This window comes from Penicillium verhagenii, assembly GCF_028828195.1.
Source record: "Penicillium verhagenii strain IBT 33310 chromosome Unknown utg000003l_segment0_segment0, whole genome shotgun sequence".
Taxonomy (NCBI): domain Eukaryota; kingdom Fungi; phylum Ascomycota; class Eurotiomycetes; order Eurotiales; family Aspergillaceae; genus Penicillium; species Penicillium verhagenii.
Window position 1 is genome coordinate 360,903 of NW_026643167.1, and position 27,953 is coordinate 388,855.

Consider the following 27,953-nt stretch of genomic DNA (forward strand, 5'->3'; position numbering starts at 1 on the left):
TGAGATAGGCCATTGGAAGTGCAAACATTCGTCTAGAATGTTCGCCGCAATTTGCGTAAGTTCTCCAAAATTCAGCATCTTGCTATCACTTTTCGTTAATATGCTATTCAGATTGCTCATTCATGTCTCACTGTGATGTCTCGCGAAGTCGGGCGTAGATATTCGATAACGCTTCCTGCTTTATTTATCATTTGGTGGTATTTTCATCAAATCATCATACAGAGCCCTGAGCTAGAGGCTGGTAAGTCACATTTTACCTCAGTTTCAAAGACAATAAGTAACCAAGATACCGCAGACCTCTTTGCACTAGTGAACGGATCGGACTCGGGGGGTACCCCGAGGCTTCTTCCATATGATGAACATGCGTGGTATTCTCTGTTCTACCGTTCTCACCCTTCGATGGAGAGTGTTTACGAATACCTGCACAGTACTGGGTATGGTGGGGATGCAAAGAAGGATGTGTAATCAATACATATTGGAGGGATTTCATCGGCTCAAGGACTATGTGAAAGGCACGGCCTAGGTAATTTGGATAGGGATTTGGCGTCATGATCGAACAGAAATAGTGACGATAGAGAGGGATCGTTCATCAACGTTCAGGAACGGTTAAACCATTGCTTCTTACTCGAAGCGCTCGAAGAAGGGTCATTTTCTCATTATCAAATAGAACAATATTTCAGTAAGATAAAGCAAGTATTCATTCGTCTTTGGCCACGAGAATACGTTGAACATCATGAAATACACGTAGAAGATTGGCCACCACATTCGTTTGGTTCAAACGCGATCGAACCGGTATAGACCTGGTAGGGGCTCGCGACTGACGGGTAGCTGTGAAAGCTGCCGTCAAAGGAAGTCAGGCATGGCAGAGGGGAAAAGACCGGATGAGCGCCTCATTGATTCTCATCAGGACCAGAATATTGTAATGAGATCTGACGTCTCTGTTGGTCTCCGCCCATTTCGTATCCCAGCACTGCTCTCTATCAACGACTACATGCAGCCTATGAACTCACGATACTTTGGCCAATATACCCAATTGGTCTCCGGTGTAGAACCGACCCGCTCTCTGACCAGCTGGTTCCGACCGACGCAACCCACGTGCCAATTAAGGTGTAAGGTGCCGGCCGATCATTTCGATCTCGCTGTCCCACTCTCCAACTCATCGTAGTTATTCACCCTACTCAGGACGATTGCCTTAGCCATTGGTAGGTGTTGTGATATGAGGCTGGTGCAGTCAGGAACCAAGCCGAACCATCGGAATTAATCCCGAAGTATGTATACGAAGAGTCAAGTTGATTGGAAATCAACTTGATCTTCTCGTTGTATATATAGCCTGATGTTTCCCTTTGAATAAAACAATTAATCTTCCTTTGAAAAAAAAAAAAAAAAAAAAAAATCTTCCTTTGAACTACAACAGTAGGTTCCCGATCAGGAGGGCAACCGGCCAATTCACCACTGCGAATATGGAAAAATATCTTCTAGCACGTTTCTTTGCAATCGACGCTCGTGGCAGGGCAAGACCGAGGATCTGCGAGTACCCTTGCAAGACTTTGGCTGATTGGGCTGGCTCGGTCACTCAAGTTAATTCTGACCCACTAGGCTGCGGGCCCTGCTCCTGCTAACCAAACTTAGCGGCCATGGAACCGCGGAACCATTTAGACCCCTGCTCCGAGCAATCTTGATTGGCTGGGCATTCTGCTGAGTAAGTAAGAGACTTTGCCTGATGCAGAGAAGCCGTGAATGTTCAAAGTACCAGGAGCGTCGGGTTCCGCCGTACCTGGCCAATCAGATGCCAGTATGTGGTTCTGGAACTGTCGATCACTTTCCATGTGGCGCAAGACCCACTGCAGTTGTAACTGGACCACGAGCCATGGTAACTCCTTTTTAGTAAATGGTCCATTCTAGGCTGGGGCAGATGAAGGGCCTTGACCGGACTTACGAGTTGGCTCTAAAACTTCGTCTCTGGATATATATATTGATACTAATGGCCAACTCGGTGACGTATACTTATTCTGACATGTTCTTTGAGTTGTTCATTAGATTAGATACCCGATAGCTGAGAATAATATGTATGATGATAATGCCTAAGCCTATCGCTAAGTCCTGCTTTTTATATAGTAAGACCGCACTTTGGCATGAGAATATAATCGATCTAAAAAACCTAGCACTGTATTAGAACTATCTAGAGACCCGATCATTTCTTAGCTGCTATTGCTACAAATTTGTCTATTTGGCAAGCATCTCATGACATGCCCATGTCTATTACTGTCACCATCGCATGGACTTTTATACAGTACCAAACTCAACCCATGAGGATTTCCATTGGTCCACTTTGCACAACCGGCCATCCTCTCTCTCTCTCCACTCGGCAGATCCAACCGCGGTCTTGGCATAAAAGATGTCATTAGGATCGTACTTGGACTTCACTTTGCGCAAGGCATCATAATTGCTGCCATAAAAGACCCTCTGGAAGTCGGGTTGCTGGAAGTTACCCTGAAACGCGGTGAGTGACTTGAGCGGAATTTTTAAAATAAAACAAAATCGTGGTAAACTTTAATAGACATACCTCATTCATGTAGGCACCTGAGTTGGGGGCGAGTGCTTCCAGCTTGGGAATAAACTCATACGTCATCTTATTTTGACGTTCCAGCATCAGAGCGTCATTATCCCACTCCCAAGGGGTGGTCAGAGTTGTATCAATCAGTGCATCTCTCCAGGCAGGAAGGACCGCGTTATAAACGTCTCCAGAGACTTTGTGTGAAGCATTTAAACCCACACCAATGAAGGTCGCACCGGCTTCCGTGATCTCACGGTAGGCTTGAACCAGAGCTTTGTTGTTGTTCTCTACCACCGATCTTGGAATGAGATAGCCACCGTATTGCGCGGTGCCAACCTCGATAGTGCCTTGCATATCCTTGAACTGGCTGTAGTAGCTACTGTACTGGCCTGTCGTTAAGGTATAGTTGATGTTCAGCTTGTCAAGGCTTGTAGTAAAAGGCTCAAGGAGATTCACCAACTTGGCCTCAGGAATATTAGGGCCAGTGATGGGAGCGATCTCGAAGGAAGTGTTAGTGTAGTACCAGATACACATAGCACCTGCGTCAACGAGAGCAGGAAGGTTCTCGTGAAACTTCTCGATGGTGCTATAGAAGGTATCCGCCGTGAGATTGGTGCTGGTGTAGGTCAAATTAAGACCAGAAACCGGGGTTCCAGGATGCGCCTTCGAGGTCATTGACCAGACGACTCCATAGGTGCCACCGCCGCCACCACTCAGAGCCCAAAAGATATCGGAATACTCGTTATCTCGAGTGGCGGTGATAAAGTTGCCCTGGCCATCGATGACTTCCCATTTCAAGACTTGATCGGCACCTAGCCCGTACCGGGAAGAAAGTGCCGAGTGTCCACCTCCTTGGCTATATCCACCGGCCAGACCAACAGTGGGGCATTCACCTCCAACAACTTGGAGATCGTTGGCATCTGCAATCTCATAGGCTTCGAACCCCTGAATACCAGCCCCCATAGTAATGGCCTTGCCAGTGTAGTGGGTGTCCTTGTAATCATGAATCTCTAGGTCCTTGAGATGGTGGGTCCAGATTGCAAGAGCTCCAGCTCCAGTTGACTTGCCATTGTAGTCATGACCGGTGTTTCGAATGATTACACGAATGTTGTGTTCTGTTGCGAATTTCAAGGCGGATGAAATTTGAGACGGGCTGGTGACATTCACGCTGTACCGAACATAATTGCCCAAGGTGCAAGGCTTCGAGACAGGGTGATATGGATCACAGGTTCCATTGGCAAAAAATGGGGCCATAACAGAGGAAGACGATTCGTAACTAGAAGAATCACAATTTGAGCTTTGGCACCTTAAATATTTAAGCATAAAAATCGACATACTGTTCCTCTGGAAGCTCCCATCCAGCTTCCAATACTGCGCAAGCGGTAGCATTGTAGTTTGGCACATGACATGGGGTGCCAAGTGGGACAGTACTAATCAGTCGCCCATCGATAGTTTTATTGAATTCTGTCCAGGCACTTTCGGATGGCCAGCAAGAATCGCCCGGGAAGCAACGACAGGCAGAAGAGGCCAATGCCTGGGGCAGTGCTGCCAACAACGAGGCGATGAAGGATTTGCGGAAAAGCATCTTGGGTAGTATCAGTCTAATGCAGGGGTACCAGATGCCACATTATATATCTACTTCGGGTTTAATGGTGTGCGCCCATATGCATGATTCAGGAGCAGAATTCAGGGGCAGACCATTTTTTAGCCCATGAGACTCCACTCCTAGAGTCCGGAATTGTTCGTACTTTGTACAAAGATTACGTGCTCAATCTCGGCTAGTGCATGAGCTAGACGGGGGTAACACGGCAGAAAACTGGAAGATATTAACCCCATATTAGCGGGGTAAATAACCCGTCCAGTTAGCTTCTCGTTTTTTAAGCGAGCAGACTTTGGCCCCCAAATCTTTTCAGTGCTAGAACTAGCTAGTATTCCAAGTTTTACGCTAAAGCAGGCTAGGAGCTAGTTAATTCGAAATTGCGCAGTTTCGTTTATTGCCTCCTACACTTACGCGTAATGTACTACGTATTTGAAATTAATACTGTAGTTAAAGTCTTTTTCTCTGTGCCAACAAAGCGGATTGTTGTACTTTGTTCCCACGCGGCTTGAACAGGATCTATATCCCTGTCAATGCCTTTATGCAGGCCAAAAGTCTATTTTATTTATTGCTGCTGCGAAGAGTTTTAAAATATCCATATTGTCATGGTTAAAAATGTCTTATCCCCTGCATACCCTTTTCCTCGCACTCCATAGCCATACCCGTGAATTACCAATTTAATCATGGGTTGGGTCTATAATCTCAACGAAAAAGATCCAAACAGCGAGATCCCGAAGGTGATTGGCGTCTGCTTAGCTTTCTCGATTTTTTCCCTTTTCGCCGTGTGCCTGCGGTTTTACGTGAGAATCAGCCGCAATCGGTCTCTGTGGATTGACGATTATGCTGCATTGGCGAGTTCTGCCCTGACACTTGGTTATGCTGGCATCGCTGTGGCTCGTGAGTTGATGCTTAGCCCAGGAAACCCTCCATTCCTGGTGACCAGACTTGGCTGACTTTTCACTAAGAAACACGATGGGGTCAGGGTCTCACTTCAGCCTTTTTTCCAGAGGAAAATGTAATCCCTTTCAGCAAAGTATGTGCCGTGATAAAATGAAATCATTGGCTCCTGTCCACTAAATATTCTGTTTGCTTTAGATACAGTACGCTGGTGGGCCTGTCTACTGTCTCGATCTTCTCGGCTTCAAGGTTGCCTTGCTGGCTTCATATCTGCGCATTGGCGGGGTCGTTGCTCTATATCGAAAAATAGTAATCTGTACCATCGCCATTTGCGTCGTTAATCAATTGATCTTCACGTTCATCATGTCGATGTCCTGCACACCAGTAAGCCTCCTCTGATTAGATCAGCCTTTTTAGAGAACATGTTTTTCATAACAGTATCACACAGATTGCAAAACAATGGGATAGCTCGCTTGAAGGTCATTGTATCGACACAATACCGTTCTACTTTTGCTTGGCAGGCATAAGCATAGGCCTGGACATAGTAATTATCGCACTCCCTCTGCCAGTCCTCTGGAGACTGCAGCTTAGGACCAAGCAGAAACTTCTGCTCATCTGTTTGTTTGCTCTCGGCTTCTTCGTGACGGTGATTCAGGTCATCCGTATATTCACTATTAAGGCCTTAAAGACCTACACGGACAGCAAAAGTATCGTGATCTGGTCTTGTGTGGAGGTCAGCCTAGGTGTAAGTCAAATCTTGAAATGTTACGCGTTTTCTTCGAGCTCACCGAGTACTAACAACATTTGAAACCGAAAAGGTCGTTGTTTCCTGCATTCCAACTTACGGGCCTTTATTCAAATCTCGTGCATCCACGGACAAATCATACCAAACTCCGAACACAGGGCGTTCCTATCCTCTTGGCACTCTTCAGAACGAGGCTACGACTGGACTAGCAACTGGCAGTTCGCGCAGGAGGAGCGACTTCAAGCAGCTATGGGAATCAGAAGGACGACAAACAACAGTGGTTGAGTCATGTAGAGATGGCATACCGGATGACGCTGATAGCCAGAAGCATATGCTGCCCGAAGCTGAAAACCTAGAAGTCTATGTGACCTCAGAATTTACAATAAAGTCAGCCGCTGCTTTTTGAAATTATGTGTCAACAGCTCCTGTTAAACTTACGTGCAAGTTTGAATCACGAACCATATTCCCCATCATCACTTCTATGTATCCAACTTAGAGCATCTAGGGGCCGTACAACTTACAATATTCTCGGGATGCTGAGTAAAGGTTATCCCACTCAGGAGCGGCGTCCGACATGTCAAAATTTCTGCTTTTCAGGGATTTTACTTTTGGCAGACTGCTAGGGTACACGGGCGTCGGAGTAAAGATTCTGAGATAGGGGTGATTTTGTTGTTCGGACCTCAACCAATCACTTGACGTGGCCCGAGCCTAGGGACCATGCTCCTCGAGTGTGGACGCCGTAGAATATCTTGACATGGCGTTGTAGTGGCATGCTTTTTGGCGTGCTTGGGTCCAGCTGCATGCTGAGCAGGTATTTTCTGATACCATTTGTATGGATGAGTGTTCGAATGGTGGGAGCTGGCCCGTAGGTTTTTGTACTTTGGGTAACATCGTGGCCCCTTCATGCGGCTCAAAGAGCGGTCTGGTTTTATGCAATAACGCTTCGAGATGTGTCAGAAAAAGTATGCACCTTGGTTGACGTATGCATTGAGCAAATAATATTCTCAATCGAGTCGCTGGAATTCAGGCTCTAAAACACATCGAAAATTATTCAGGGACTTATCGCAAAACAAGGAACTCGAAAGTAAATCTCGAATATTATTCTTGGTCTAGTCAATATGAGACCAGCCTATTTATGACTCCATCTATTCCTGTCCTAAAACAAAAGAAAACATCCATCACCGCTAAACAAAAGAAGGTCGACATTTGCATGCCTTAGTTAGGGATGCAGACGCCGGCGTTCCACTCAGTGGCACCAACACATTGCCAGCTATCACAGCAGGGGTTACTGGATGTGCAGGCAACATCGTAGTCTGGTGAATGTTAGCGACTATCCAAATTTGGAATTATAATACACATACTGGCGACGCAGGTGCGCTTCTCAAAGTCAGAGGAGGCGGAGGCAACGGCAGCCAGGGTAGCAATGACAATGGTGATGAACTGCATTTTGATGGTTGAAGTGGGTGATCGAAGGATCGGTTGATTCTTTGAGTCTTGGATGGTAGATTTGTAAATTGATGGATGGTTAATGTTCAATTATCGAGGAAAGATCAAGCTATTTATCTCTAAGCCAAGCCCTACAGGGTCTGATAAGTCCATATTTGATTGCCTGTATGAATACAAATTGAGCATTCCCAAATTGAACCTGAGATGTCTGGTCGTCGCTTATTTACGCGATTTGGATATGATTGTCGTTTTTTATTTTATTTATTTATTTATTCATTCCTCAGGCTTTTCACGACCTTTGGTCGTATGTAGCCCCCTAGCTAGTGTGCGCTGCACCGTCCACTATGTACGTATGATAATATAAACACCGCTACGTGATCGATTCACCCTTTCTTCCTTTTCATCCTTCTGGAGCCAGCCGGCCCGTTTTCATTGCAAATGCGACGACGGCCTTGACAACTTTGACGTCGGGTTTCCATAATCTACCATTTAGTTCACTCGTATCCACTGCCATGTCAGGTTTACCTCCTAGCATATGTGACAGACCACCGAAGCTCGAGCCCGCAGCTTCAATTACTACGCGACGATGTTCATTCCACCGTGTACAGCGGAGGAGGAAATGTTGGACTGTTTCACGCTCGACACCACACTCGCACATATCACTGTCGGCCTTGCCGACCCGGTAGAGATATCCATTGAGTCGGGCATGTCCCGTGCGGAGTTGAGCGAGCATCGAGGCTTTTTCCCGATCCAGGCTATCATATAGTATTCTCGTATGGGGTCCCGGGAGAGCCGAATCTAGCTGGCGTGTAAACTGACCAGTGGTCGACAGTCGGAAATGACCCTTCCGGTGCTGATTAGTATTCGCCCGAGCCCATCGCAGCGCCGACGCGCGGAGCTGGACTCGCGCCCAGGGCGGGGCAAGAACTTCACTGTTCACTTCTGTGGCCTTGCGTGCGAGGGCATGTGCTCGCGTAGTACTCTCCTGGTCTTCATCAGTAGGGGGCTTCAGACTGACCTTGACCCCCGCCTCCGTCAGCTGGCGGATTGTTTCCGTGATCTGTACGATGAGAGCCTGGCCACTCTGGAGATGGGGTTTCGCGAGAGAGAGTAGCACGGCAGGGTGGTTCACAACGACCGTCACGTCTAGTTTCCACGGCGATATCGGGATTCGAGGGAGTGCCGCGCTGACGTACGAGACAGCCTCGAACACTACCCCCAGCTGTGCGTAGGGGGCATTGAGCGCGTCATCACTGCCGACCGTCCGGCTCGACGAGGTTACGTCGACGTGGCTCACGCGAACCACCAGCCCTGTTCCGACCAGCCCGTTGCGGACGCTAACGCTGGTGAACAACCAGAGGCGGGCGCGGCCGGCCTCGTGTAGTTCCGGCATGTCAGACCCCACGAAGGTAATCAACTCCCCAAGAGACCGCTGCCACGGATCTAGAGGGAATGGTCGGATAACCTCCATGTCGGACAGGCATTGTGGTCCGTGCTTCGCCAGCGTTTTGAACGGTGACCGATGACTCTCACTCTGCATGGCGGCTGCCGCTCGACAGCCCCAAAAGGGGTGGTCCGGTGGTAGGGTGTGGCAGACAATCCAATGCTTCAAAATGCGTGCGCGAAGACGTACGACCGTCGGTTCAATGCCCGCCTCCGCCTCAGCAATGGCGAGGGCCGTGCTGCGGGAGACGCCCACGATGGCCTGCGACGCGACACGCTGGACGGTCTCCAACGGCCGTATGATGCCCGCCGCGATGGTCGCATCCGGTCGTAGAGGGCACCATACCGATGCCGCATAGTCAATCTTTGATGCGACTGTGGAGGTGAACAGCTGGCGAGCAACCGAAGGAGGTAGCCCGCGCAGTCGTCTCAGCGCCAGAACGGCTTTCATTCCTTTGTTCGCGGCCTTGCCGATGTGTGACTTGAACCGTAAGTCTTGATCGAGTATCACGCCGAGAATCTTGACCTCGGACGCTGGGGCGACTATCGCTCCATTCACGTGTAACGGGAGCGCGGGGAGTGGGCGAAGCCGGGGGTTCCTCGCAAAGTGGATGAGGGATGTTTTCTCCGCCTCAAACACCGCGCCTGACTGCGCCGCCCATTCTAGTGCGTGTGGGGTGACCTGCCGCTGCAATACGGCCGTGTTCTCGTCGGCCGATGAACCCACCGTCCAACGGGTGTAATCGTCGACGAAAGCGATCGCTCCCGTTCTTTTAGTAATGGGGACATCCACCAGATTTGCATTCAAAAACAGGAAGAGGACAGGAGAGAGTGGTGAGCCTTGCGGGAGGCCCGCGTGCTCGATGGCCATCTCCTCGGAATGATACATGTTCACGACGATTGATGCTCGCCGCGAGGAGCAAAAGCTTTCAACCCATCGGATCAAGACCTCCGGAATTCGCCTTTCCCGTAGCCTTCGCAGTAACACACCCGTGTGTACCCCATTATAGGCCCCCTTCACATCAAAGCTCACCAGGCTGAGGACCTTCCCTTCGCGCCACGCATCGTGTATCTTTTCCACTAGAAGGTTGAGCGCCTGTTCGCAGGATCGCCTACGGCGGGCGCCGAAATGGTTTGCGGGTAGGAGTTGGTGTTTCTCAACCAGAGCGGAGATTCTGTTGGCGATGACTGCTTCTAGTACCTTTCCAAGCGTGGTCAACAGCGAGATGGGACGGTATGACTTCGGCAGCGATGGGTCACGTCCGCCTTTGGGGATCACCACGATCTTGGCCACCTTCCAGGCGCTAGGAAAGTAGCTCAATCGGAGTGACGCTTGGAAGATCTCGACGATCCAGTGTTTCACGGTGGGCCACACCTGTTGCCACACCACCACCGGCAGCCCGTCCGGTCCGGGGCCAAGAGACATAAAGTAGCTTCGGCAGGCCTACTTGCATAGACCACTACCCCAGTTTTTCACCCAATAAACGAGGTTTCTGGACTCTTGAGGTGGACAAAGCCTCTCACCCTGGGTGTCTCTCAGTTTGCTCCTTAAGCACACATCACGGGCTGTTCAGCTAGGACGACACCGCTTCAACCGATCAAGATCGGTTTCAAGCCCTCAGTGCGAGTGAGGTAGTTGAGTCCCGGCTCTTTGTGCACCGACACGCGCATCCGTCCTCTCGGGCTATACAGACAGTCTCTTGACAGGCCCTGACCCTGTCGCAGTGGCTGCCATTGTACACCACGCCCCGCGAGAGCTTGAACCCTCGTTTCGCGTTACCTGGAAAGGTCTCCCCCCGCCAGGCCGACCGTGTCTTGCAGAAAGCCCTCATATACGCTCCGTCCGGCAGTGTACGTCGGTCACTTTCCACTAACCAAGCTTGTTCCCCGATGTCTGAGCAGGATCGATGGTGTGCCCGTGGCGACGCCTTAACGAGGACCATCGTTTGCCACCAGCCAAATACCAATTCCTTCCAGATGCCCGTGTATCTCCCAGGAGGATGCCCGTGTCTCGGTGGTGTCCGTGTCAAGAAGAGGCGCCGCATCAAAGGTTGCCCGTGGCTGGGCCTTAACGAGGTCTGGGAGGCGGCGTCTTCAAGCCTTAACGAGTTCGAGTCTTAACGAGGCCCCCTAGGCCTTGAACGAGGTCTGTCCGATATTAGCTTGACTGCCTGTGTCACCGGTTCACTACCGCCTCGCCGCATCTCGCACGATGCGATCCCAGGCCGTATGCAAGCTCAGGGGTGTCTTGTCTTCTTTCTAGGGCGACACCACTTTCACTGGTAATGCAAGAACAGCTTTTGGGCCCGAATGCGAGTCGGGTAAAAAGAAGTCGGATGGTTTTCGTATCCCGTTGTCCCCTGATTTTGGTGTGGTTGTGCGGTCGCTTCCCGCACCGGGCCGGACCGCACAACCACGGCGGATTCAATTTGGTTCTCCCCAACGAGGATTAACACCGGACACCGCGAGAAGGTATGAATCCATTGTCCCAACAGCCTGGCTAGGACTGCTGCCCAGTGCGGAGGCTGCTGTTGATCCCACGCGACGGCAAAGGCGGTGAGGTCGTCCCAGACGCGGGGGCCGCATTGTTTACGCGACGTTCCACAGAGTTGGTCCGCACATGACACTGGCCTTTGCAATAAGTCAGTCGATATCAGATCGAGAAGATCTCCTCACACTTCCTCATACTCGACTTGAATTGATACTCGGCTCGTTCTGGTGGCTTCCGGCTGATAATACAGCCCATGGATTGGTGGCTCTGCCGGTCTCAAGTTTGAGTCAGTCAATGCTCACTCTAGTCGACTCTTGAAGATCGCTTCGGATCTCTCTCTCTCATAAGTGATATCACAGCTGTAGCCGACTGAAACGACCTTGGAGCATACCTCGAGCAGATGTATCTGATTTCCTCTCGGTTCCCGGCCGACTTCCACGAACCACTCCCACGAGCCCATCCCCACATATCAATGCTCACGAGCCCACTCCCACAAGCCCACTCCCACAAGGCCGACCGAGTCCAACCATTCCACTGACCTAAGCCAGACATCCATAGCGGTCAGTCCTTCGTGAACATGTTGCTCAGCATGCCCTTTCGTTTGAGAAACCGGCAACGCGTACTTCCACATGAACTGCATATCGGAACAAGGCAGTCAAACGCCTGCGGCGGTGATGGCGTGCTTTGGGTTTCGCACGGAGGCACATTCTGCTAGGCACAACTTAGCAAATACATCAGAAAAGGAAATCTTGACTCACGTTTTCCGATGATTGATCAGCGTCTTGACGGGCGATCGAAAATTGGATGACGGTGCAGTATTCAAATTGAATAAACTCATTTTGGCACTGCCCAATCAGCAGGTGACCTTTTGGAAAGTCTGGCAAAAGAGCCAATGCTCAACATTTGGGCTTAAAGGCAGACGATGTTTGTATCCTCGCCCCAGATCCCCGCCTCAATCTACACGATGAGGACTGCTCATTTTGGGGAGCGGGAATACCAAAGGCTCCAGGAGCGTATGGGATATGATTTGGTCACCCTTAATCATCCGGTCACCCGTGTGTACTGTAGTGTGAGGGTGGTCTTATAATTGGCATCTCGGCTGAAAGTATCAAGTTGTCGGGATTGGCGAGGGACACTCGGTGTCGGAATTTGACGTTGAGGCGCCAGGTGAATTGCCATTCCTCCGCGGTCGATCTTATGCTTTCAAGCGCGCATGCCAATGTCGAGACGACATACCCGTCACACGGTATGCTCAACTGAGGGGCCCATCTTCTCGCCATAATGGGTTGGCCGCACTACCGGGATCATCTGGGAGATTGCCGGAACGAGCGTCCTGTAGTCACGCCCCTCGCCGAGTAGTCTGATACCAAGCACGTTCGTCTGGTACTGCTCGTCCACGTCGGTTCAGGGTGTTCGTGGGATGAGAGGCGGGCCGTTGGATCAATTCGAGCGTTTGCACCATGTGCCGTCGAGATGTTCCACACTTGACAAGTCATCCTTCAAAAGATGTTAGTATACCTCCGTCGATATGGGGCCACTCACAATCCATCATCCTCGACCTCACAACTCTTCAGCCGGTACACATATTGCTCCACCATACCCCTTTGTCCATAGCGGAGTGTGTTTGTAGACTTGTCTGGCACACTGGTTGAATTGTCACCTCTCGCGAAATATTGGCGGCGTGTGCCTTGATACAAGATGTGCTGGGAGGTGGTAGTCTATCGCAACCTGAAGCCTTGATCATTCGCCCAAGGTGTGCCTGGAAGCATGTCCTACTGGGCACGGGATTAGTGACTGGACCAGGAAACGACTTCTGACTCACCTTTCTAGGCACCGGGCTGACAGCTGAACCATCTTGGTCGTATTGACCTGAGGTGGTTGACTATGAATCGGGCTGGTCGCAAGTCTGGTGTCCAGCGCAGTCTGCAATGGCATTAGGCTGGCCGGGACAGCTGCACAAGACAACTTGCTCGTGCTGTCATAATTGAAGAATCTAAGAGAGTCGAAGTTTGGTTGGGCTTGGTGGCCAGGCTCATAGGTGTCATACATGCGAGATGTGGGGATGCGGTTGAGACTTGTGACCCTGGCCCTAGCTGATGTACACGAGTGATGGCGAATCATCAATGGGCAACGGAGCTGGATGACTTCGTCCACCGGGAGGTGTATGGTCTGTATCAGTGAGTAACGAGCACCGGCACCAAAGACCAAAGGCAAGGAACTTATCTTGGGCAGGGGCCTGTTAAAACAGAAAGGAGCCTTTCGCATAAATGCAATGCTCAAGCTGCGGGCTCGCAGACGCATCATCATTCCCATCTCACGAGCGGCGGTGACGAGCGCTGTATCAACGAATTTGCCCACAACCGATTCTGGTACACCATGCAAGAGGGTTCGAATGATGTTTTTGCCCAATGGTAGCATCCGGTCGTGAATGGCAACATGTGCACGGTGGATAAAGATGTTCGATGCGCTGTGGAGGCAGAAAATGGCAAGCTACAAATGGAGACGTTTCGCGCAGTTGTCGGAGGCAGGATGGACGCAATGCTTGGGCAATTGTGACGTAAAGCATTTCTTGTCTCAGGAATTGACCAAGGGTCGCTTCATTCATTTATCGCCTGACTGCAGGGAGTTGGCGCTGTTGCTGGTCCTGCAAAATGCGATGAACGATATGCCTGCGATGCGCTGTTCCAAGACAGTCGCATGTCTCTCTGAAAGAATCACTGTCGTCGAAAGCGATGGCTCTCCATCATTGGTGATCAGGGCTTCCACCAGATTTGACAGGAGCAGAGGAAAGCGACCGCAGACAGCGACAAGCCCTGTGGCAGATCTGAATGCTCCATGGTCATCTTCTTGGACTGGTCCATGGCGATCGACGTCTGTCCCCAAAAAGCAAAATCTGTGCATCATCGGATAGACCTCCCCCATGCGTCTTACTCGCACTTTCCGCAGTTGAGAAACCCGGACTCGCCGTGAAAGTGTTCTTCCATACCCAAGCCTATCAGACTAAGGCTTCATCACATCACCAATCGTCGTGTGTTGTCGGTTGGTATATTGGTTGCATGGCTGTCTCAACTTTCCAAGGATGTGGAGTAGGAGCTGATTTTCTCGCTCGGCATTTGCGGGTGAGGCGAAAGAGTGGAGGGATCGGGCAATCCTGATTCACGTCGACTTCCACACTTCGAAACGGTCTCCAAAGCGAGATACATCGCCTCATGGCAAAGGTGGCGACGATGCAAGACGCGTGCGAGGCTCGTTGAGTTGTACATCATGTCTCGCAGCGTCTTGGCTAGTGGCCCTGCAAGATAGTCAGCATGTGTCCGATCAAATGAGAGTTCACTTACAGTCTTTAAATTTCCTTTTCATCCTGCATCAACGACACATGTTAGTGCCAAGATAGCGCAGCCATCATCTTGCGGGGACAAGTCTTATCTCCAATTCAACCCAAAGCATCATCTGCCTTGCAGTTCCATGCGGTCGGTTTGGTCCATGTGCCCTCCAGCTAAGATCATGGCTGACCAACAATGGGTGGTGATGGGGCAGAAGCAACGAGCAGACGTACTGTACCTATCCAACGGATGTCCAGCCGTACCAGAGCTGTGGCCGCGATGAAGTGCACAAGTAGCCTTCTTTGACAAACTATCAGAACATTGAACCATTCGAGATAACGGCGACTTGTGCATGGGAAGGGCTCAAGGATGGCGGTGTTCAATACTCGGAGGTCTCGCCGATGATCTCGCTGGAGGCACTGTTTGACAAGCAGATGACATCAGCGGAACCAAAGTTGGTCTCATGAGGATTGTTATCGGTGTGACTGGCAGGTAGTTGTATAACCTTAGTGTGCTGAATTGGGGCTATCGTATAGACCTGGCTGGTCGTGGGAGTCTCAGCGCTGGCCGACAGGTATGGGGCTGATAAAGGGACTTACCTGCAGGATGCCTCACTTTCTTTCTTGTGGTCAAGAAGCTAGTCAGGAGTCACATTGTTAGCTCCACTCGACAAGCCACATGGATACAGCACTCGCCAAAGGATTGTGGCCAGTCAATATTCATGGTCTGACTGGCAGTCACGAAGATGGGTACAGTGGAGTGAACCACCAGTGGGTAGAGAGAGGCAGTGACTTGGTGGCTTGGGTGGCCACCATGGGTATGAGTAAGAGCAGGAGTTTGGGGTCAAAGATGAGGGGACTCATGAGTCTGCTGCAGAAAGGTATCTTGGTTTCGGCTCGAGGGAACCCTTCAGATACAGTCAGGAAGAGGATGTTTCGACCGAGAACCGAAGGAGAAGGCCATATTTATAGGTTTCTTGACTGGTCTTGTTACCGCCTGCTTTGTATTGCCGCGGTGAATTTTCATGTCTGTCGCTTTTTGGGGGGCATTGCTTTCGGGGGCATCGAAGCTGCCTGTGCAAAGCAGGGCATGTTGAACCGCCGTTTACTGAGGTGGTAGGTTAGGTAAAAATCAACAACAGGCCGGTGAAAAGTGAACGGTCCTCTTAAGGGTGGATCGTGCCCTCAAGTCATTTTCTGAAATTATAAAATAATGATAATATTTCATCAAAGAATTTTTTTTTTATCTTTTATTCAATTTTTTTGTCTGAAGAGCGTTGATCAACATTCAACCTTGTCTCAACGACCGTACTTTCAATACTTGAAAACGATGGGCAGCGATTAATGATCAACTGCGACAGCATGCGCTTCTATCACCATTATCTGGACTTCGGCATTGGCTGTTGATTCAAAACAGAGTCCGACGATTATGCTGTGTTCTGAGAAAGTCGCCTTGTTGATGATCGAATTATCAGGGTCTAAGCCATCGCCCACTCGAAAGATTTCCACTGAGTGTACTGCAGCCTTGCCACATTGGCTGTATTACTATGGCTTTTACTTTGACCTGTCCGGGACAACACACGCCGATGATTGACACCATAAGCCGGACTTCAGCCAACGCTAGCCGTCGGATCCAGAGCCTTTCAACATGAGATTCCAGATATACCGATCTTAACGGGTCGAGAGGCCCCCAATGAACTCAATTTAATTTCTTGTACTTGTCTATGCTGCTTTTCTGGACTGATATTATCAGAATGTAGAAATGGATGTGCACACTATCCATTACTACAGACGTGGCGATCAAAAATTAGAGTTGTTTTGAATGTATTATGACAAGACAGAATAAACAGAGCCAGCCTGAATCCAAAAAGCGCTAGGGACGCAAATATTTCCCAGGTGCATTGAGAAGCTTTCTGAAGTACTTGGTCTCTCTCACATGGAAAGTCGAGCTGTCCGAGTCCCCAGCAAACCTAAGCCACTGCGGATTCTCGTATTTCAATTCCGTGTTTGCACGAGGAGGTGACTGCAGGTATATTGGGGGTTGCGACAATGCTTCCCCAGCACAGGCAATTTCAAAAAGGGACGGATCAAAAAGGAAGGCGGTCCTCCGAGGCTCATAGCTACTTGATGCTAGGTGAGGGAAATTTGATAGCGTATGGTCACTCCTATTTCCAGCAGCCACTGAAGGGACTGGTCAGGCAAAGTGACGAATGCCAAAGAGAGTCTCTGCAAATCACTTGTCTCCAAGTCGGTCCATTGATCCCCGTATAAATTTTCGTCGAGCTTAGATTCACACCAAGGAAAAAACGCCTGGGGGCATAAATTAGATGATGTTCGCGAAATTCGGCTGGGACGACTTACGCAGCCGAAGCATATAAATTTCTCCACGGCCAGGTCCAGCGGAGGCAGTTCCACACAATCATAGATTTTTCTAGTCATTTTACCTTCAACACTTGATGCAGCGGTGATCTGTGATAGGAGAGTAGGTGAAAGGACGATGAATTTATAGTAGTTTCAAGTGTCAAGATAAAATTGATGAGGAAGAGTAAGGCCTAGCGTACAAAGCAAAATAGAGACTTGGAGAACACTCCGAATCGGTTCCCAGACCCATGAACCCCCATCCCATTTACGGTAGGGTTGGTTTCAGGATCATCTTGACCGGTCCTGGGAGCTGTAGCCCTCCTAGGACGCTGGCTCACGATCCCAGGATCAAATTTGTCTGTTTGAGAATCCATTTGGGGCGGGCAATTTGCATTCGTCTAAGCCCTGGCCACTGCGCATTCTTGTTGCGGGTCTATATAGCGGCTTTAAAAGCCTCTGGCACACTCCTAGTGCCATTGGTGGGGCCCTGAGCTACCCAGACAATACGGCTCGATGTATTATCTGCTCGGCGTTTCTAAATAAAGGTGGCCAAGTTGCCTACGAGATATTTAATTGCTTTGAGACCCCTTGGAGAGGTTTACAATCTCTACATCATTTTCCTTCAAACATTTCAGCCCAGCGGACATCAGCTCAGAGCCATGACTTCACAGAGCGCGGAGACCGATTATTCTTTCGCTGCCTTTGCCCCTCCAGACAAGTATCGATTCACGCACAGCCACTGGGTACCGCCGAACATGAGGCCTTCCGGCCCCAGTCACCGTGAGAATATTTTTGGGGAGATCAAGCAAGAATATGAACATTTGAGTCAAACAAATAAGACCTTGACGGACACCCTACAACAGCTGCGCCAGGAAAACAACCAACTTTTTCAAATACTGCAGCTGCAGGACAAATACCTTCAAGCAGCTCAGCAACGCATAGAGGAGCTCAAGCAAGAGGCCGATCAATCGAAGAACATTGCTGTCTGGATGCAGAATTGGGAAGGTCGTTTGACAGCATGCGAAAAACATATCCCCATGTTTCCACAACCATTCAGCGAAAACATCCAACCCACGCTAGGATCTAGCGCCGGTGTTCACGCAGAACAGCAAAGGCATGTCCCCCGTCTTAGGCGATCGGGTCGGTCAACGAGCTGGAAGGTGGAACATCCGCAAAGTCAGCAACCGCCAAAACAAGTCCAGCAACTATCAATGGAGAAAATGCCACAGACGGCGCCCTATCAACATGGCCGACGGGGTTGAGTTGTTTTTTTGCATAAAATGGATCGCTCAATGTTGCGTTTTCTGGCTCATATACGGTAGGCCCTGGCGATATGATGGAAGTTGTTGATTTCATTTTGTTGTTTCCGCGATGTTTGGTTGTATAATTCGTCATCTGGATGTACTTGGACCATTTACTAGATTGTATAATCGAAATTTCATCATGTTTGTACCTATCAACTGTTTGCTAGCCTTCTGATGATCGCACCGAAAGAATGTTTTATAAGAAGGGTACTGAAGGGAAGGCACCGTCAATTCATCCTGATGCAGGAAGGCAGAGATTAGGCATACGTGGTTGCGTGAGTGTTTGGTCGCTGACCAAAAATCGTGCCTGTTTGGCCTGATAGGCTTGTGGTAAAACCTAAGCAACTGCACCCCCTGACAAGGACATGTGGCTCAAAGCCGAATCGTTCCCCTCACTAGAATCCGCCTTCGATGATTTTCTGCCGGACCCACCTCTGGTGATTGGAACTCGGGCCCCCAACAGCAAGCGGATCACCTTGCCAGGATCGTCTGTTATCGACCAACGTTTCTCCTGAAAGCCGCTTAGTCTGTTCCCGTGTGTTACGCGTGTCTGACAAGGGAGCGGGTAACCAAGCGGGCTCGGAGCCTGTACCACTCTCGGCTGAAGTTGTTGCGGATGTTGCAGGGTCAAACGGATCATCGTCTGTCCACCACGGGCAGGAAGGTTCAAGATCCAGGTCAATCAGCCGGAGATGACCACTCGCTCTGGTCTGGACGATATGATGTACAGCTGCACGTATTGGATTGCTTGCGCATACTGGGATCAGTTAGCGTTGGCGTAATCTCACAGGGTACCTGCTGAAGGACTTTTACCCGAAACCGCGGTCGCTCCGCTTGTACTGTCCAGCAGGTGCGCCAAATCCTTGGCAATGTTGATAGCTTCAAAATGGTACTTCAAACGCGTGCGGTTGCGATAACGAAGTTGATCCACTGGCCGAGCACCTAGGATGTGTGTGGTAAATTGCAGGATCTGCTTTTAAGTTAGCCCCACTTCTTGTATGATCAGCACGAAGGGCTTCACTCACATCGAAACCCCGGTCATCTCGATGGCCATGCTCCGGACAATCGTCTCGGTCAAACATCCGGTCGAGTTCAAGGATCTGCGAGATCTCATCCCCAACCCAGTGGGGATGGTCTATTTTGGTCAGCACAACAACGCAGAGCATCTGCAACAGGGAAACACGTACTGAAATCCTTGAGTTCAACTTGCCACATCACTTCTAGCCGTCGCACTGTGTTCCTCCGGCTTCGGCTTTCTTGAACGAGATGCCGCATGAACGGCAGCGCGCGGAAGAGTCCAATACCTTCCAGTACAAGAATGACGGTTCCGTACTGGCCCAGAGGAGGCGAGTGTCCGTAGGGACCCAGCATGCATACCGGAAAGTGGATTGTCGCTTGCGCACGATCCACAGCTCGTGCGATTCTTTTCGTCATGCCCAGCCGAGGCCGAGTGACTATTCGTACTACGCGAGTTGTTCGTGCTTCTGATGTGGTTTGCACGGTGTCCACCGAAGCAACATAGAATGCAGGAAGCTGCAAGCATGCTCTGAATCCCCAGTGTGGTGCCCAGAGTTGTACATACTGCCCCGGCCGAGCCACCCACTCCACCGGCACCACAATATCAAGCCATAAAAGCCGGTTCGAAGTCCGCGCGAGGGCTTGTCTAGAGGTGATACGCCACGATCTGTGGTGCCACATGGTATGAAGACACGTCCCGGCACCCCATGCAAGTCCAGCGCAAATACCTCCTAGTAGTACCCAGCGGTAGGGAGACCCCCGGTCGATCAAATGATAAAAAAGAGCGCCGGTTGCAATTGAGGCAAGGATATGGTGGACTTTGAGACCGAGTTGGGGCCACCGTCGAAGGATTGTAGCGAGCGTCCAAGGGAAGATCGAGACGAGACTGCATCCGGCCTGTGCAATGTGAGTCACTTTAGTCAGAAACACCGCGAGAAATATAGGAGAGCTGCCGTTCTGTGGCGCGTTTCACGTACCAGAAGTGGAATGATGAGGGAAGTTCCAAGAGCAGTATTCCCAGGAACTGTGCCCACGACAGACCCATGGACCAGGCAATGCAGCACGCACATGCGGCCCAGCCACCGATGGCCCCATTGAAAGGTGTCCAGCTTGACACGGTAGAAATGGGCTGGAAGATCGAGGCTAAATCCGGAGCAGAGGGGAACAAGATGTATGACTGCTAAGCATCCCGCTCGCCTCTGCACGTCCGCCCAGTTCTCGGTGTGAAGGCTGATCGCAATGAAGTTGGCAGTCAGCAAGGCTGCAAGCACTCCCCCTTGCACGTATGACGGGATATCCAGCCACTGGAGCACGGTTGGCGTTGGCGCCTGGAAGAAGCGTCTCCAAGATACTGCGTGTTGTAGCCTCAAGGGTAAGTGGCCGAATCGGCGGCCGAGACTATAAGATATCCAGCATACAATAGCGAGGAGTCCACCAAAACCAAATTTGTCTTGGACTGAAGTCCTGGCAAGCCATTGGGCAAAAGTTGACATAGGCTGGGACATGCTTTCAGGTGAGGCAATACTCGGTATTGTAGGGTCATATTATATTTTTCAAAAGGGGGACTGGGAAACGCTGACAGAGCTCTGATTTGGGCAGATCAAAACACGTTGTGGGAATGGCACCGGTGAGCAAGATTTGAAGCCCCACCGTCATGGCTCACTGGGTTGATGACTGGTTGATGATTGCCAACTGTCACTATTCAGTTCTCGGCAGAAAATCAACGACAACATAAAATCACCATTTTGGCATTCAAAAAGTGCGTCTTGTAGCATTATTGTTCAGCGTTGAACGCTTATCGAGCAATGGGTAATGCAGGCTGAAATCGTCCGTTATCCAAACGGTTAACCCAGTCAACGTCTTGAGACGAAACCTCAGATGTCGCATTGTCGCTTGTCTAATTAGCCAGCGACTGTGATTGTCGAAGTAACCGGGGGGAGGGGAGGGGGGGCAATCCATAGTCAGGAGCGGTGATCTGTTGTAGCAAAAATGTTTCATTGTCGCTGGGCTGCATAGGTGACCAAGCGATGTTGCTTAATTGAAAATTTTGCATGCCGAACACAGCGCTACACGTCTTCTTTTGAGGCATGGAGCTGTAGCTACAGGAACCTCGTTTGCTTCCTCCTGCTCATTGCACCCATCACGTTATTTGGGTCAGTGTCGCCCGATTATCAGGTATCCTTCTTGCTGAATCTTGAAAGCACCGACTCTACAAAATATTTTGCCCCTTGCTCATAGTTCTACCTCTAGGAATGGATATGTTGGTCCTGGGAGCTATCGTAATCCTGGGATCCGTGGTTTGTGTCCAAAGATCAGACAACGCATTCTTGGCCCTTTGATGCCATGGAATAATCGAAACTTGAAATGTAACCGCTTCGGAGTACCGGAGAAGTCACAAGATCGGCGGCAAGATATATTAATCATATACTGAAGCCTCTATATTTGCACCTTTCTACATGACAAAAGCATAGCAACGCTCTCCAAGTGCGAGATCCTACGTCTACCACAGAGTATCCATTTTGGCCTTTGTCACGATTGATTTTCAAATCAACTTTTATCTTTCATCTTACCAAGTAGTAAGAATATTGACCACGATCGCTGGAAATCTTACCTTGCTTTTCAGCCAATATTTCTGCTTTCATCAACCATGCGAAGAGCTCGCCGGACCTGCCGGCCATGTATAAAATCGAAAAAAAGATGCGGTCATGAATTGCCTTCTTGCCAGAACTGCGTTGAACGTGATAGGCCTGAACTGTGTTCATACGAAGAGGTAAGCCAGCAACCATCCAGACGACAGAGAAAAGAGGGAAGGTCTCGCCCCAACGACCAATCGACACAAACCGAAGAGCCAGTCAACCATGAAACAGAAAGAGAACGAGGTTATGGCGGAGTCATACACAATCAGCACACAGGTACAAGAGACCTTGCCATCGATACAACGTCTTCCATACAGGAGCGTGCTGAAGCAAAAGCGATACCAAAGGGATGTCATCTGGACTCTACTAGACCCGGAGTGGACAATGGCCATCTTCCGATGATTGCCAACGCGACTCTCACCTATGCTGAACGGACGAGGCCCTACTTTGAAATGAGTCTTCCGGTGAAGTTGAGCAATAGCAAGACATTTGAGGCGCTGTTAGCTGACGATTGTGCAGACTGACCTCCCATCGCGCGTCATGCTTCCGCCTCCAATCTCTGAACCAGCTGCCATTGACGGAGGACCGCACACGATTCACCAACTCTTGTTGGTACTGAATTACCTCTTCGTGTCGGCAATGTTACCTGAAGATGATGGGGCTTTATGGTGCATCATCTATCGGTGTGAGAGAGACTGGGAGAGAAGCTTCGTTCTGCAATACGATAGAAAACCGTGGTGGCTGGTCTCTGCACGTAATGCTTTGACCCAAGCGGAAGATCTACATAGCATGTCTATGGAAGATGTGGAATCGCAAATCGCGTACCTCCTGTTCATTCTGGGACAGCATGCGTTGCCACCATTGGAATTTTTTAACACATATCAACGGTCACACGCACCATACCGGCCCTTTGGCGTAAGAGCGAGCATTGCCCTGATTTGCTACGCTTTTATGAGCATTCGTGATGCGCAAATTGGAGGATACCAGTTCAAGGAGATCTGGATACGTGATCAGGACTTCTTTTCCACGATGATCTCCCGCCTCCAACATTCGCCACTCTTTCCTGCAGAGATTCCAGCGCATCAGCTGCAATCGATCATCCTTAGCCTTCAAAGAGCCCTCCAGCTTGAAGAAATTCGTGTTGCTTCCACAAAGCCTCAATCAATCTGCATTGGAAGTGCTTCGCAGTGTTTAGAGTACTACCGCCAAGCTTTCCTGTCTTTGGACCCAATGCTGTTATCGAGGATCCTGACCACAGCACTCGCAATTGAGCCGACCGTTGATATGAGGGTCGAAGATATGGCAAATCGATGTGCAGAAGTTTTTCATGACTCATATCCAATGGAGGATTTGGAAGCAGCTTTCAAAAAGGTCCCTGAGATTTGGCAGTCAAAGCCTGATAGAGTAGTAGTGACAGAAATGTTTCACGTCAAGGCATTCGAGCAAGAATGTCTGCGTGGCTATCTGGGTGAGTCGCCAGCCGCCCTGAGCATGAGAAATACTGACGATGGTGAACAACACAGATGGCGCGTCTCGTGTTTTGGTTTTTCATGTTTCCCTAAGGATTGGCAGGTAGTTCTGAGGTGCTCATTTTTTCGTGTACGAGTAGAGTTAAATCATCAGAACAGAGCTTAACAAGGTCTTTGACTAGAAGAATGTGAGTGTTGAAACATATGGAAAAATAATTGCAAACTACAAGCTGCTTAGCAGTGGAAGACGGTTGTATGGCGCGGTGCACATGAGCGAGATAAATCAAACCTGGCCGTCGGTCTCCAAAGACAAACGCCTGATTTCATGATAATCTCTACCGAACTAACTAGGGCCGAACCGTTGTAGATGAAGTTCTCCACTGGATTCTGCAAAGAAACAACTACAAAATATAACTTTGATACCTTTTCTTTCGGCTCGTGAGAAAATGATAACCAGATACAAGGCACCGTTTGATTCAAGGCCACCCCGGTTCGTAGCCCCCAACACCGAGTGGCCACCCTTGGGCCGTGAGTTGTCCACAGAACTCAGGATCATAGACTGGACTTGTCTTGTCCAAGGTGGCCACATAACGATTGCGTCCTCCATGTGTTCCGTGTGTAGTGTAATGCGCCTTGAGATTGTCCCTACGCGAGAAGCTGCGTTGACACCCGGCAACCCAGCAGACGTGGAGTCGTTCTCCTATATGATTTTTGAGATGACGATCCAGAGTCCTTTGACGCTTGAAATACTGTTTGCAAGCCGGATAACTGCACTTGTAATGTGGTTGGAGAACGTTGGTCGTTCCGGCACGGTGGATCAATGCGGAGGGATTCAGCGTGCCATCCGGGGGAGCGGGACATTGATCATGGCCATGACAGGGCTTCGTGTCGGGGAAACTTTGATCGGCATACTCTGAGCCTCTAGGGCAGTGCATGTAGCAGGTGTCGGTGATTTCTGGTAAGCAGCATCCATCATTGCCATTCGCATGCTCAGAGCAACTGGCAGATTTCCCTTGCAAAGTCGCTTTGAAAAGCCCTGCACCTGCAGCCCTCGGGAACCAAAAGATCACATTTCGACATTGGGAGGCATTCAAAATCCGGCCCATAGCGCAGTTCGAGGCTCGGCAAGAATGACTTTGAAACCCGCTTGTTGTGCTCAGCATTGGATACATTGGGACGTGAGCATCAGTTGCACCCCCGTCTCGGTCATTCTGTATGTGAACTGTTCCTGGACTTTCAGCACAATCAGTGCTTGTGGAAGAGCGTAATTCGCCGCTCTCGTAGAGCGAGGCTATATCGCTCGAGAATAAAGCACTTTCCTCGCACAGGTCTATCTCTGAGAATGCAGTTGGCTGAACGCAGCTCACTGGATATGTAGCGTATCCTAGCGACATATCTCAAAGTATAAATTGCAGACTGGAAAGGCAATGTAGAGATAAGATTCATGCATTTAGCACAACAATTCACTCCTTTTGCGTCCTTGGACTTGCAAGTTTATATACGCACAGATGATCTCCTTGAAACCACTCAAAGGCCGTGACTGTGATAAAGAGCTCACGTTGCCATGAGCATTTTTTGAGTCTGAGAACGACCGCAGGATGCCTGGTGTGAAAAAAAGAAAACCCACAAAGATGGGCATTTCACCAGTGCAATCACTCCTACTAGTTTCTGAGCCAAATAACGCATGTTTAGTTGGGGGATGGATCCATGGCCATAGATTCCTGGCAAAGGTCAGTGTTGAAGTTTCATCACGACCTCCCACTCAGAATTTGCCTTGTCTCAATAATAAATTCAATGACTTGATTTGGAATCACTTGAAAAGAATCTCAACGCTCGTTGACAAACGGTGAGCGTGCCGGAATCAACGTTTGAAAAATTTTCTCTTCGAAATGTATTTTCAACACAGATTGAAATGATTTTGGTTTGCGAAGAAAGTTCTCGATTTTTACAGTTATAACCAGGACGTGACGAAAAGCTCACCATTTCAGGGGAGACGCCAATGGTGGTCGATACAATGAATACGTTGACCAACCAGTGAAAATGGCATTTGCGAGTCAGATTCACTAAGCAAACTATAAAGAAAGCCCATTCGGCGTGAAAATTCTTCCTTGTCATAATTTCAGCACATTGAACGCAGTGGAGGCCACCGAACCTATGCAAAACCACAACAAGGAGCAAGACTCTCAGCCGAGTGAAGTACTTCCCCAGAGCGATGGACTTGTTCCCCAGCCCAAGCCTAGCTCTGAACCACCACTGGTAAGTAAAGTAGAAGACCAAATGATAATTGCCATGGCTGACTACTACTGATAGCAGAAAGTAACCCCGACAGACGCCTTGCTTACTGGGCCCTTTCAAAGGGTATTGGAGGCACTGGCAGATATCGAGCGTGGCGATCCGAAGCTCGCATTCCAAGCATCTCGACCTGTTAGAATCTATCAACGTCTCTGGGAGTCTTGCGTGGCGAAGCACAGCGAGTGCGAGAAATCAAGTGAGACCAATCAACGCGTGAAACAGGCTGGCGTGAACCTGAGTGTTGAGAGCGACAGCCTTCAAGCTCGACACGACCAGCAAGTAGCCCGACTGCGCTTGCTCGACCAGGCTCTGAGCTCGTCTCAGGAGCACATGACTGGCATGCTCAATCAATGGAGTCAGATCCCAAGAGGTGATCTGGCTGATTTGGTCGATGTCAACAGCACTGAGTGAGGGAGACCTGGGTTTTGCCCAGTCGTGTATACCGAAACACGATTTGATTTAAAACAGTGTGTTTGTACCGATTTGAATGAGATAATTTTCAAAACAGCTCGTTTACCAAGAATGTAGATTGAAAGTGTGGCACAAGGACTCATGTCAGAGGAGACAGCCAAAAAATTAAGGAATTTCTTTCATATCAACAGACGAGCTAATCGTGACACAAGACTTTCATTCACGCATTGCTCTAGTTTGAAGAATAGTTCCCCGCCAAGTTATGTACAAAAAACGACGGGTCTAGGGTTGGCATCGTGGACAGTGTAGCTAAAGGGGAAAGGACCGAGTGACTGGCGTACGGCAGGGGCTCCATGCGTGGCCACAGAGACAGTCGGAAACGGGAGGCCCTCGGTCCAGCGGGGGTTTGCGCGATGATATCAAGCATTCGTCCACGCATTTGGCGTAGATTACCTATGACCGTTTCCATTCGGGGCAGAAAAAACATGTGCTCACCAACCATGTCCCCGGTGACTTGATCAAGACGTGTCAGTCGAAATTCCACCCAATGTATCTGCTCGGAGAGACAGAACGCTGACAGGTGGAGGAAAACCTCCTCAGGCTGGGTTGAGAGTGCAAGAGGGTCGGGGCCAGTCCAGTTGAAGCCAGGCGCATGGTCGAGTCCAAGGTGAAAGCAGCATTCGACCAACAGAGACGGTGGAGCGTCATTTCTGACATACTGGCGGAGATGGTCGAGGTCATGGAACCCATGGTCAGTGGCAAGACAGGGAGGTGGTCTCGGTATACCAGAAGACTGTCGCCAGATTGCGTGAAGATCGAGGTCGAAGTCGGATTCTGTGGTACTGTGAGCCTGTGCTTATCAAAAGGCCCTGTACGCATCTTACCGTCATGGACTAGATTATTCATGTTTATCGTATATCACGGATAAGAGATGAGACAGATGAACAATTTTCGGCCAGCGATGCAGAACATCTCAGAGGGAAAAAATAACAGACGATGGGAAGAGCTTAAATATATTTGAAATTGGCAGCAGGGGCAATGATAAAATTCCATTTCCACAAGACTGGCAACAAGATACCACATGATTGGTCAGAATGGATATTTTCACCAGATTCAGCAATGTTGAACCACATCTCACCACCAGTAATTTTGCCCAAGACATCAAAGAACTGGTTTTCGAAAAGCATGGAACACACAGAAAATACTCCCCAGTCCCCTGCCTTTCATGTCAAGCTACTCGGGTCTTGCCAAAGGCATGTCGGCACGAAAAGTCGTTTCACTACTCCCTTTCAGGGCTGCAGCGACGCCAGCATGAAGCTGACGAAACACACGCTCGCGGCTCCACACCCATAGGGCTTGCTCATTGCAGCGCTGGGCGAGAAGATCGTTCTCGACCTCCAACCACTCGTTGGACTCCTGGAGTTCCTGCTGTTCTTCATCCAGGTGGATCTTGTCGGCAGATTTCAGGACATAGCAGTCCCAGAGACAAAAGTAAAAGTCGAGAAGTCTGACAACGGGCATGGCAAGGTCAGCCTGGTTGTGAAGAATTTGCATCAGCTGTGTTGTCAGGGGACCGGCCGGTTTGATGGGATTCTGTGAGTATTTAGCATTGTTCACTAGCCGCCGGGGAGGGACTGACCTTGAGAGCGATCGCTGCGTGACCTGCCTCGGGCTGGGAATCTTTCACATGGACATCATCCATTGTCGGGTTGGATAGCTTGCGCGGTCTCTTAGCAGGTCGAGCTGCAGAGGGAGAAGGTGGGTGGTCCATTGCATTTGCTGGATAAATGAAAGGAATCTTCCCGTAGCAAAAGTATTTATACAGTGCTCAGGGGACTCAGGTATCTATATAAGGACAAGTGAGACAAGCGCCAGGTGTGATGAATTTCAACGATGCAGAATTTATCAGTACAGTGGTGATGAATCACCTGTTGATCCTACGTGATGGGTACAGCAGAAAATAAAATT

General features: G+C 49.7%; 11 protein-coding genes across 11 annotated transcripts; 6 read left to right on the top strand and 5 right to left on the bottom strand.

The window, feature by feature from the left end:
* Window positions 1–37: 37 nt before the first annotated feature.
* N7466_001541 (uncharacterized protein) lies at window positions 38–465 on the top strand (the record flags this gene model as incomplete). Its single annotated transcript, XM_057160939.1, has 3 exons — window positions 38–55; window positions 223–241; window positions 287–465. 3 exons carry the CDS (start codon window positions 38–40, stop codon window positions 463–465), a joined length of 216 nt encoding a protein of 71 aa, XP_057024224.1.
* A 1,818-nt stretch (window positions 466–2,283) lies between these two features.
* On the bottom strand, window positions 2,284–4,139 carry N7466_001542 (FAD-dependent oxidoreductase; the record flags this gene model as incomplete). Its single annotated transcript, XM_057160940.1, has 3 exons — window positions 2,284–2,490; window positions 2,564–3,830; window positions 3,892–4,139. The coding sequence occupies 3 exons, from the start codon at window positions 4,137–4,139 to the stop codon at window positions 2,284–2,286; spliced, it is 1,722 nt and encodes a 573-aa protein (XP_057024225.1).
* Window positions 4,140–4,834: 695 nt separating this feature from the next.
* On the top strand, window positions 4,835–6,199 carry N7466_001543 (putative integral membrane protein (Pth11); the record flags this gene model as incomplete). Its single annotated transcript, XM_057160941.1, has 5 exons — window positions 4,835–5,048; window positions 5,117–5,184; window positions 5,247–5,432; window positions 5,497–5,793; window positions 5,867–6,199. The coding sequence occupies 5 exons, from the start codon at window positions 4,835–4,837 to the stop codon at window positions 6,197–6,199; spliced, it is 1,098 nt and encodes a 365-aa protein (XP_057024226.1).
* Window positions 6,200–7,008: 809 nt separating this feature from the next.
* On the bottom strand, window positions 7,009–7,239 carry N7466_001544 (uncharacterized protein; the record flags this gene model as incomplete). The annotated part of the gene is made up of 2 exons (XM_057160942.1): window positions 7,009–7,106; window positions 7,155–7,239. 2 exons carry the CDS (start codon window positions 7,237–7,239, stop codon window positions 7,009–7,011), a joined length of 183 nt encoding a protein of 60 aa, XP_057024227.1.
* A 400-nt stretch (window positions 7,240–7,639) lies between these two features.
* On the bottom strand, window positions 7,640–10,108 carry N7466_001545 (RNA-directed DNA polymerase; the record flags this gene model as incomplete). The annotated part of the gene is made up of 1 exon (XM_057160943.1): window positions 7,640–10,108. The coding sequence occupies one exon, from the start codon at window positions 10,106–10,108 to the stop codon at window positions 7,640–7,642; it is 2,469 nt and encodes an 822-aa protein (XP_057024228.1).
* Window positions 10,109–10,572: 464 nt separating this feature from the next.
* Window positions 10,573–10,803, top strand: N7466_001546 (uncharacterized protein; the record flags this gene model as incomplete). Its single annotated transcript, XM_057160944.1, has 1 exon — window positions 10,573–10,803. The coding sequence occupies one exon, from the start codon at window positions 10,573–10,575 to the stop codon at window positions 10,801–10,803; it is 231 nt and encodes a 76-aa protein (XP_057024229.1).
* A 91-nt stretch (window positions 10,804–10,894) lies between these two features.
* On the top strand, window positions 10,895–11,242 carry N7466_001547 (uncharacterized protein; the record flags this gene model as incomplete). The annotated part of the gene is made up of 2 exons (XM_057160945.1): window positions 10,895–10,909; window positions 10,946–11,242. The coding sequence occupies 2 exons, from the start codon at window positions 10,895–10,897 to the stop codon at window positions 11,240–11,242; spliced, it is 312 nt and encodes a 103-aa protein (XP_057024230.1).
* Window positions 11,243–12,991: 1,749 nt separating this feature from the next.
* N7466_001548 (uncharacterized protein) lies at window positions 12,992–13,591 on the bottom strand (the record flags this gene model as incomplete). The annotated part of the gene is made up of 1 exon (XM_057160946.1): window positions 12,992–13,591. One exon carries the CDS (start codon window positions 13,589–13,591, stop codon window positions 12,992–12,994), a length of 600 nt encoding a protein of 199 aa, XP_057024231.1.
* A 37-nt stretch (window positions 13,592–13,628) lies between these two features.
* On the top strand, window positions 13,629–14,084 carry N7466_001549 (uncharacterized protein; the record flags this gene model as incomplete). The annotated part of the gene is made up of 1 exon (XM_057160947.1): window positions 13,629–14,084. The coding sequence occupies one exon, from the start codon at window positions 13,629–13,631 to the stop codon at window positions 14,082–14,084; it is 456 nt and encodes a 151-aa protein (XP_057024232.1).
* A 791-nt stretch (window positions 14,085–14,875) lies between these two features.
* N7466_001550 (uncharacterized protein) lies at window positions 14,876–15,219 on the bottom strand (the record flags this gene model as incomplete). The annotated part of the gene is made up of 2 exons (XM_057160948.1): window positions 14,876–15,078; window positions 15,183–15,219. 2 exons carry the CDS (start codon window positions 15,217–15,219, stop codon window positions 14,876–14,878), a joined length of 240 nt encoding a protein of 79 aa, XP_057024233.1.
* Window positions 15,220–17,515: 2,296 nt separating this feature from the next.
* Window positions 17,516–18,118, top strand: N7466_001551 (uncharacterized protein; the record flags this gene model as incomplete). The annotated part of the gene is made up of 1 exon (XM_057160949.1): window positions 17,516–18,118. The coding sequence occupies one exon, from the start codon at window positions 17,516–17,518 to the stop codon at window positions 18,116–18,118; it is 603 nt and encodes a 200-aa protein (XP_057024234.1).
* Window positions 18,119–27,953: the final 9,835 nt, after the last annotated feature.